Genomic DNA, 10,492 nt, shown 5'->3' with positions numbered 1-10,492 from the left:
CAAGCGGTACCGGAGCTTCAAGTCTAGGTCCAAAAGGCTTCTTAACAGCTTCTACCCCCAAGCCATAAATCTCCTGAAATACTTGCCCACTCCCCCTTGAGGACATGTCATTGCACATACCAATAGCCTACAAATTACCACTTGCATTGATGAACAGGAATGGTTATGAATGAGATCATGAATGGTCACTTCTGGTGTTCTTCACAATTTTGGGGATAGAGTCAGAAAACCAGTTTGTCATCATCCATCTCACCTATGACCTCACCAGCACTAATGGAAAAACATCATTTCCCATGAATCCTCAAAGAGAAAAGGGGGACGTACTGTTGCAGCGCAAGCTCGAGCAGCCAATTCCTGTCCAGTGGCCATATTGAAATCTCAAGTCTAAGTACTCTGAAGGTACTGGGTGGTTGTCTAACTGGAAGTCTTTAAAATATCGTCTATTTATACCAGAGGGATTTGAGCAGGACATTCCACCTGAGACTCTGCCTGTACTGGACGGCAAGTTGTCTCTGACTTTTGTGGGATAATGAGTCCAACCGATGCTAAACGAGGTGCTAAACGCAGGAAGAACAAGCGGGGCGGTGGCAGCAGTAGCTGCAGTAGTACTGTCTGCAGTACCAGTGGCAAGGCCGGGGTTTCAGCCACGGACCTGAGTCTTCAAGCCACGGCAACACCCGTGTCTACCATGGGCTTTCTGACATCAGGGAGCTCTGGAAATGGGAACATGGGCTCTATAACAGGCCTGAACGGAGAGGTGAGAATATACAGTTGACGTGTTGAACACTAACGTCAGAGATTTTGATTACACATAATCGACAGACATTTGAGGCCTGACATTCTTCAGTAGCTAGCCCAGCTACCGACGAAGCTAGCTAGCTAACGATAACTCGGGAAATGTGAACCTGACGTCGACAACAGCCAACAAGTTAGTTTGGCTGACTAACTACGTTAGTAAGCTTTCTATATACGGTAACGCGTTAGTTATAACGTTAGCTACTTGCTCAATTTGAAAATAAACTAGACCGGCTGACGTTATTAGCTATCTTGTTCTAGCTAACGTTACTCGACAACCACAATGTTGACAGACCGAAAATGTCCGATTTTGCTTACACGACAGTCGTTATCTTATTATCTAACTGTTCGCGACGTTGTGGGAGTGGATGTTTGTTACTTGCTAGATGGATACTAACGTTAGCGTGTAAACTAACGTTAACTATGACCAAACTGACCATCGCCACTGCACTGTGTCCTTAAACTGAAGTAAGTGTCTCTTGTTCCTGACTAGCAGCTAGGTACAGTATGTAGCTTGTTAACAATGCGCAACAATTTGGACAGCCAGTTGGCCTTTAATTTCTTGTCTGATGTTTTCATATTCACAATTTTAGCAGGAGTAGTAGCTCACCAGACTAACGTTACTGTACTGTTTACAAACATGAAGTCTCAGTCGAGTCTGTCAGTGTCATCGGATTAGCCTGCTAAGTAACAGTAGGCCTATAGTTTGTTTACTCATACCAATTATTTAATAGGAAGGTCATTACTAGTTAGGTCGTCCACGGTGTTTACAGACACAATCATAATGTGTAAGACAACTGCAAGACTACCGTCACACAGCCAAGTGAGCCAAATTACTTTACCACAATCCTGCAATATACCAATGGTATAGCAAACATTGCAACATTACATACTTGGCTGTCAAATGGTATATTGAGTGTCTTGCTTTACTCATGGTTTCTTGTCTTGTCTCCATATATTGCAGCTATGCCTTGTCAGTCTTCTCTATATCACAACAGTAGCTAGGGAAACAACATCCACTAATCACCAAAGACTAGGCCTATCATGTGTACGTCACATTGGCCGCGACTAGGTTTATCATCTTTAGGGCTGAAGGACTTCCTCATATGATGAGCCAATTGTCCCAAAAAAGTCCATAATGCAGACTTGTTAATACTTAGTCACTGTCTAAGCAAATCCAAGGAAAGTCTGATTTGAGCTAAATGCAACGCATTGTATTGCACTCACTCAGTTTCATTAGCCTAGCTAGCCTATATGCCAGACAGTTTCCCCATCATTTGGGATGTAGACAAAGGTTGCAGAAAATAAATCAGGACAAGAACGCATATTGTGAATACTGATTGTGGCAAATTTTTACTTTGTGAACCCTTGATTGCGATTCTTACAAATTGCTATGATCCATCTATAGAACGGATGTAAGCCCCAGAATATAGGCCTACCAACATCAGAGTTGTGATAGTGGTCTTAATGTTTGTTTCTTTGAAAGCTCAAGATGAGCTTAACTTATTGCCCAGGCCAGGCTACTTATTGTGGAAGGAATTTGCCTAGATCAGCATTTACACTAGTCAGGGCTATTATTTCCATCTAAGAAGTAATATAATATTCTCATAACCTTTTGATTAACTAATCAGTGTGTTTTGATTCATTCTTCAGATGTTTACAAAATCTTTGCAAAGTGCATACATATCGAGACTAAAAACACTCTGCTTATGTAAAGATTGTCTGTTGAAGACAGAAACAGCAGGTGAACTTGCTGGCCCCGTCAATATACTGCTGCGCCAAGCATTAATATGAAAAGCAATATCTGCATATGTTCTTTGCAATATCGCCAGGACATATCATCAACTGCTTTGTGTTTTATTTGATGTTCAAATAACATAATTCGGAGACAAACCTTAATTGTGTGTGGCCAAGTAGCCCCCAGCCAGGTCAAGCGCTAACATGCTTCAGATAGCCTTGTAATAGACGCTTGGCATCGGTGCTAATGAGAGGGGTGACTCCGGAGGTGTTGGTTTATGTCGGGCCCTTTGTGTCCTCCAGGTCTCTATGAACGGTAACGTTACACCACAGTTTTCGGAGGGGCCGGTGAATTCCGACTTCTCTGGAGTCCTTCAGGTAATGCATCACTCACTGTCTCTGCAGCTACTCCTGTTAGGCCTACGGTAACATAGATCAGCAACAGATAAGCTGTTGTGAGTATCACTGGGTGGACTGAAAAGCCCCAGGTGGCATTCAGTAGGCACAAAGGGTATGAAAAAGTTTTGAAATGGGAAAGGCCCATCCTAAACGTTATGACCAATAATAACTTTACCAATCATTTTCCACCTGTTTGTGCTTACTGCCCATGACCCTGTCTTAATTAACTTTAGAACCTGCCTGGGGAGGCTACATATTGGAGCACTAGTTAGTAGCTACTGGTTACTGCCACTACAGTAGTGCTACACACACTCTTCTAACTTACATCCACTCCGTCTCCAACCACCAGACCCCATTCACATTTGGCCTGAGCCAGAGGGCCCCATATTCCACCACCGGCGACCGCTGCCTCCTGTGCCGGAGTGAGCGCAAGCCAGACAGCACCCTCCATCCGGACGCGATGCTCCCCGTGGCGGGGCCGAACGGTATGGCACAGCCCCCCAAGTCCCCCAGCGCTCTGCAGCTGCCCCTGTGGGTGTGCCCCGACTGCCGGCGCACGGTGGAGAAGGAGGACCGCCACGCCTCCCTGGAGCAGTCGCTGGTGGTGAGTCACCACAAGCTGGTGGAGGGGTGTGGGTGGAGGGAGGGAGAAGTATGGTGGTGAAAAGGTGATGCTGGACCAATGAACTGAATGACAATGGCTGTTTAAGTGGATGTTTGTGTACAGTTAGAGGATAGCCAAGCCCTAGATAGATGCAGGCAGGCATTGGTGGATTATATCAAGTAACAGAAACATTTAGTCTAGGCCTTTCAACATGTGTTGTATTATGAGGATAAACATTTTCTGACTTGCACCTCCAGGTTGACTGCATGAACTTCACAAAAACCATGTGATCAAAGGTCATGCAGTTTTTTTATGAAGTCGCCTTCAAGTCGCTGTAGTTGCTTCTCACCAACTGCACCATGCATTCATCACCTGCGTTGTGGGAGGCACTATTTGTCAACCAATCATTAGGGTGTTTTTGGTTGAACCACGTGAATGTGACCAAAGATGTGACTGAAACAGGAACCAACTTTACTGCGATTCTAAAGAAACAGGAGATCCAAACGAAAGTGATATTTGACACCTCTGTAATCAATACATTTTACACAAGTTATGTTTTCAGTTTGTGAGTGTGATATGAGGGTATAGACATTTTTATTTTGACATTTTATGAAGAACATTTTTATGAACAATAGCAGCTATGTTGACACTTCCATGTTGATCTGAGCCTTGCCAACTTTCTTCTACAGTCGGCTTTGTTAGCGTTACTGCTCGAACACATCCATAGACTCGGCACAAAAGAGAGAGATGGCGACAGGTATACTAAAGGTAGATTACAACAAGGAATAAAGAGGTTGAGGGCTTGTGACTGCCCACTGACTGATCTACAAATGACCTTGTATGATAAATAACTACTCATTATTTGTAGATTAGTCAGTCACCATTTACCACAATGCATCACCGATTTGATGCTCTTGGACACGGCCAAAGAGAGACAGACCGACCCTCTGTCTGATGACTCAGCATTATAGAGGCTTTGGCTCCTCCTTTGCTGTCAGCGGGAGATAATAACCTCAGACAGAAAGCCACACCGGTGTTTAGATGTCTCTCTTGCTGATGACATGTTAGTGGCTGTTCCGCATACACTGCCTTGCCTCACTCCTAAGAGCCACTCTGTGTTGGCGACGTCTAGCAGCTAATTGCTAGGCTAATTGAATTTGAAAGTTGGGAAGAGCCTGACAATTCCCGGAGTGTCCCTCTGGCCTGGAATGCGCTTGTTTTTCCTTTCCCTTTTTCTGCTATTTTGCTTGATTACGTTCTCTAATTTCTCTCCTGTTCTGGAATTTTGTCTCTAGTCTCGTATAATGAGTATCGATCTCTGTGTACTTTGCTGCAATGAAATACTTCAGAGTACAGACCTAAGGCAACAGTTGGTAACGTTAAGTCACCTTTATGGTCGCTCTTGGTTGCATTATCATTGCTTTTTTGCGTGCTCTGATGCCCTGTAATTTCTTATTCCCCCAGAGCCAAGACTTCCTGTTGCACATGCCTGTGGGTAACGGAGGCTTGGGCCAGGAGCTGCCCGCTGCAGGGGGCAGACTGACCAATGGTGGCACACCCCCAACCCTCCCCACTCTCCCCATCCCAGACCTCACCACCCCTATGACCGCTGACACTGTGTGCAGTTGTGAGGCCTGCAACGAGAGACGGTGAGCTGGATGGGCGCATTTGTGGTGGTCACTAAACGACCACGCTAGAAAGGACGAAAGTGTCTATCGTTTGACATATTGAGCTAGCCTAGTGTATCAACTATGTGTTCAGGAAGTTTCTAGAAGCCACCACCTGTGCTACCATCCTTTTTAGCATTGTCAGATAATAACTAATCACATCCACCAGTCAGCTAATCACGTCCACCAGCCAGCTCTATCTTCCTCTCTAACAGTCTGGTTTCACAGCGCCTCAGAACGGGACTTGACTGTAAGTCGATGGACTTAACAACCGCTGGTTTTATTGGCTGATCTCTGTCCATCAGCATCTTGTTTTCTTTTTCTTTCAAATACTTTAACTGCACTAGATTGAGCTTGCCTGGGGATATGGAACCAATGGGATAGTCTCAAAAGTGCAAACACCGCCCATCTAGCACTCTAGGCAGGCTCAATGAAATGCTCAACATTTCAATGAATGCAAATACTATTTTAAAGTTGCACAATGCAGAAATCGCTCCGCCATTTCCTGTTTGCTAAAACTCGAATAGTTCACCTAATTTCAGTTTATGCGACAAAATAAGCGAGTATAGTGTAGATAATCATTGTACCATCTAAACCACTGTGAAATATATCTTCCATAATCATAACATGTTGTTTTAGCTGTTTGAAGCTGGTGTACAAAACCGAAAGTCAATGAATGGTAGATCTATAACTCAGATTTCTATGTGAATTTGGTTGGGTTGCCCAAAAAGTTACACATTTCCACTTCAACCAATGACTGATATCCAGTCCCTGCAAGATCTGCAAAGTATTTTTTTTTATCTGTGGCCAACAATTCTTGATTTTTTTCAGAGGCTTTCAATGAAATTTTGGCGAAGAGTTTTGTTTGGCACGTTCATTTAATATGAAGCAATAAAAAGTCATATGTGCTCAGCCTGCAGCATGATCTATTTTCTTGTGCGCACATATGATAAACAGTTGTTGGTCTGAACACGTCTATGAGACGGAGGAGCGTGTATCAATCCTTCACTGCAATTAATTTATTTTACTCCAGCCAGCAGTTCAATCAAAATAATAATGATTCTCAAATCAGTCAAGTCATTTAAAAAGAACGACTCGTTTGCGATCTGCACATCACTACCACAGATTTCCTTGCTTTTGCTTCGGTCATGGTGATCTGCGTCTGCTGTGGTGGCTGTTCGGACCAGAGTATGTGAGCAGAGCTGCTGTGGAGCGTACCCAATTTGACTGGTGCGAGATTCCCAAAGGCTGGAGCGTCGGCCTTCTCACCAGCTCCAATTTCGCTCCAGTAGCGCTCACTTCACCAGCTCAGGGCATGCCGGCCCAGGATTAATTTGTAGTCTACTTGTGTGCCGCTTTAGCTACTGTGATGGAGTTCATTAAATATTTTCATAAAGAAACTGATAAATCAAGGTGACTTACAAAGATGCGGACCGAGAGGGAGGACGGTGATGTAGTGTCCACAACTAAATAATCTTTATGGAAACACAAAAGCATGATGGTGTACTTACTACCTGTACACAGTGGTGGAAAAAGTACCCAATTGTCATACTTTAGTATAAGTAATGATACCTTAATAGAAAATGACTCAAGTGAAAGTCACCCAGTAAAATACTACTTGAGTAAAAGTCAAAGTATTTGGTTTTAAATATTCTTAAGTATCAAAAGTAATTGTAATTTCTAAAATATACTTAAGCATCAAAAGTAAAATTATAAATCATTTCAAATTCCTTACATAAGGCACACCAGACTGCACCATTTTCTTTTTTTTTTTAACCAGGGGCATACTCCCAACACTCAGACAATATTTACAAACGAAGCATGTGTGTTTCGTTTGTAAATTATGTAGGGATGACCCGGGATGTTCTCTTGATAAGTGTGTGAATTGAACCAATTTCCTGTCCTGCTAAGCATTCAGAATGTATTGAGTACTTTTTGGTATCAGGGAAAATGTATGGAGTAAAAAGTACATTTTCTTTAGGAATGTAGTGAAGTAAAAGTTGTCAAAAATATAAATTGTAAAGTACAGATACACCAAAAAACTACTGAAGTAGTACTTTAATGTATTTTTACTTAAATATTTTACACCTCTGTGTGTACATGCTAAAAGAAATGAACGAGTTGGGTAGGTAACTAAGTGTCATTGTAGCAAAGTATTTATAAACAACAAAATCAGATCTCTTAAACCATCCTTGTTTAATTTTGTATTTTATTCTAAGTATGTCACATCTTATGTGCAATTTATATACTAATGATTTAATACAACTAAATGCTGAGCACTTTATGTCCCTACCAGCCTATTGTGTTGCACTCACAAATGCTTCACAATGTATTTCTTTGTAGGCTATAGCTTTGAAATAATTGGAATAATATAGCCTGAACAGTTCATTTTAGGCTCCCTGTCTGGCTCCTGACCTATTTGGGGTTTTAATATGACATGAACCTATTTGAAATTATTTAGGCTTTATTACATTCATCTTTTCATGTTTATTAAAATACTTTTCATTCAAATCCATATGATTTGGTTTTAATGCTTAAAAACCAATTGGTAGGTCCAGGTAGTCACAAAAATAGATGGATGTTGGTTAAATTGTGATTTGAATTAATAGAGCGAATTGTTCTTTTTTATTTATTATTACTTTTTTTTTTCATTTTGCTCACATGCTCTGATTCTGTACTTTTCACATATTTTGCTGGCTCTTGTGTTCCAGCACAGCGTTGCACTGAGTGCAAAACAATTTGCCCCCATTTTCATGTAAAACATTTGGGAATAATTTTGCACTGTCTGACTGATGTTTGTTGGTAAATGTGGTGGATTCCTGTTCATTGTTCTGCCTGTCAGTCGTAATCAGTCAGTAATCAACCATAGACTTCACACACTGACGGGGGGTTGTTGATGTTTTATTGGGCTGTTTTCCATGGTAACAGTGATCAAAATTGCTAACCCTCTTTTGATTGGACACTTGTGCAGTGATTGGTCAAAATTGCGAGCTCTTCCATAAATTTGTGGATTCGTTGATTTTGTTTTGAATTATGTGATCGCAGAATTTTGGAATCCTGGAGGGACTCGATATCAGCCCTTTAAAAGAGGAACATGGATGCACAGACGCACTAATACTTTGACTATCTGGGTTGTATTCATATAGTAAATGAAGTAGGAAATGCTCATTTTGGTTTTCTGTGTCAATGTTTTAAAGTGTTTTCTGTTGCTTGCCCTAATGAACATGACCCTGCGTCCCTTGTATAATGGCACCCAGTGTCCTCTCACTGATGCATCACAATTACCTCTTTTGGCCTTCACCCCCTCCAGGGAGATTTCGGCCGAGTCAGAGCGTGAGTCCCAGCTGCTGCAGAACCACTGGTCGGAGGTTCGCTACCTAGTGCGGTGCATCTACCGCCAGACAGGCACGCCGCTGGCCGACGACCACGACCAGCCCCTTGACCGCGACAAGGAGGGCATGAAGGAGCTGGTGGACAGGTAAGACCCTAGAGAAAAGGCAGCTTGTCTTCCACCCTCTTTCCCTCAGTCTGCCTCTGCATTCCTCCCCCTCTTTCTATTCCTTTCTCCTATACACCCTCTCCTTCCTACCCTCCATCTCTCACTGCTTCCTGTCTCATTCCTTTCTTTCCTTTTGCCCTCCATGCTCTCTCCCATCCCTACCATCCTCTTTTCACTTCCATCTTTAAGATGATCAGTTATCTGACAAGAGAACCATTCAATGATTACTCTGGTAATCTCACTTTCCCTTGTCCAATTTTGCTAGATAAGAGATTACCTTCAGAAAATGGTTAGCCATTTCAGAGGTTAAACCTTCCTCTGTGCTACTACTTGTGTCTAGGCCATCTGTTACATTGTACCAGGAAAACCTGAGTTTGATTTAGTTATTTGAAAGTGTTTGAGATGCATTTGACCCAGGACTGACCACCATAGATAATCCCTACAAGTATTAGCATATTTTGCTATTGTATTAGCCTATTGTACACTGGGTCTTATGACGTCTATCTTGCCCACCTCCTGTTCAGGCTGTGCGAGAAGGACCCGTACCAGCTCTACCAGAGGCTGGAGCAGCAGGCCCGCGAGTACGTCCTAGAAATGAAGGTGCGCCTGCTCAAGCACCTGTCGACCGGCTCCAAGGCTGCGGCGGCCGCCGCCCAGGGCCCCCCACAGGCCCACCAGTTCATCTCGCTGCTCCTGGAGGAGTACAGCGCCCTCTGCCAGGCTGCGCGCACCATCAGCAGCTTCCTCCTCACCCTGGTCAGTCTTCCTCTGTTAGCGATAGCATTAAAGATTGCCTCATGTTAGCATTAGCTTAGTCTTAGACCAGTGGCTAACAAACAGTCTTGCGTAATAACTTTCAGGGTTGGCATTTGCGCTAGCCTTAATGTTAGCCTTACTGTTGGCCTTTCCATTATGCTTTGCGTTAATCTTTTGCCTTAGCCTTTGGTTACCTTTACGGTTCCCTTTGTGTTAGCCATTTGGTTAGCATCAGACTAGCACAGAGGGACAATGCTTAGTGCTGCTCAGTGTCTCTTTTATAGGTTTAGCCTGAGTTTTGGCGACAACGTGAGTTAAACCAGACTTGCCCCCAATACATGAAGGCTAAAAAGTATCGTTGCCTCAGTAACTCGCACAGGATTAACATAGGCTTTAGAATTTCCCCAGAACACAGGGACAAGCCACGGACGGTGTCACAGGATGACTCATACTTTTTGGAAGCAGTACAGAGGTTTGTCTGAAAGTTGTCACCTTCGCTTCGGGACAATAGTCATCAGCCTAGACAGCTGCCACTGCTGTGGCTATACACACACACACAAACAGTGGGGTCCAGATTATTGACACCCTTGTTAAAGATGTGCAGAAATGACTATACAAATAAATAATTTACATACTATGCTACATTTTATGCTTAAAGAAATTTGTTAAATTATATTTTATACCAATACAAATGAAATCAAACTTTATTTTCCACATGCGCCGAATACAACAAGTGTAGACTTCACCGTGAAATGCTTACTTACAAGCCCTTAACCAACAGTGCAGTTCAAGAAGAAGGAAATATTTACCAAGTAGGCTAAAATAAAAATTAATAATAAAAATGAACACAATAACGAGGCTATATACAGGGGGCACCGGTACCGAGTCAGTGTGCAGGGGAACAGGCTAGTTGAGGTAATCTGTACATGTAGGTGGGGTCGAAGTGACTATGCATAGGTAACAAACAAACAAACCGTAAGTAGCAGCAGTGTTCAAGTAGGGGGGTGTAAATTGTCCGGTGGTCATTTTTATGAA

General features: G+C 42.9%; 1 protein-coding gene across 2 annotated transcripts in view; it reads left to right on the top strand.

The window, feature by feature from the left end:
* Nucleotides 1–329: 329 nt before the first annotated feature.
* fam193a (family with sequence similarity 193 member A) overlaps nucleotides 330–10,492 on the top strand; it is a 30,060-nt gene continuing 19,897 nt past the window's right edge. For both annotated transcript variants that reach the window (XM_035789076.1, XM_035789075.1), the window contains exons 1-6: nucleotides 330–757; nucleotides 2,836–2,910; nucleotides 3,281–3,535; nucleotides 5,000–5,184; nucleotides 8,513–8,680; nucleotides 9,226–9,457. In XM_035789076.1, the coding sequence (XP_035644969.1) occupies nucleotides 530–757; nucleotides 2,836–2,910; nucleotides 3,281–3,535; nucleotides 5,000–5,184; nucleotides 8,513–8,680; nucleotides 9,226–9,457 (1,143 nt within the window). In that variant the 5' untranslated portion in view covers nucleotides 330–529. The remainder of the gene's footprint in view (nucleotides 758–2,835; nucleotides 2,911–3,280; nucleotides 3,536–4,999; nucleotides 5,185–8,512; nucleotides 8,681–9,225; nucleotides 9,458–10,492) is intronic.

The sequence above is a fragment of the Oncorhynchus keta genome, chromosome 16 (genome assembly GCF_023373465.1).
Source record: "Oncorhynchus keta strain PuntledgeMale-10-30-2019 chromosome 16, Oket_V2, whole genome shotgun sequence".
Classification (NCBI taxonomy): Eukaryota; Metazoa; Chordata; class Actinopteri; order Salmoniformes; family Salmonidae; genus Oncorhynchus; species Oncorhynchus keta.
The sequence above is the reverse complement of the archived record's forward strand: the minus strand, read 5'-3'. Positions and strand labels throughout refer to the sequence as shown.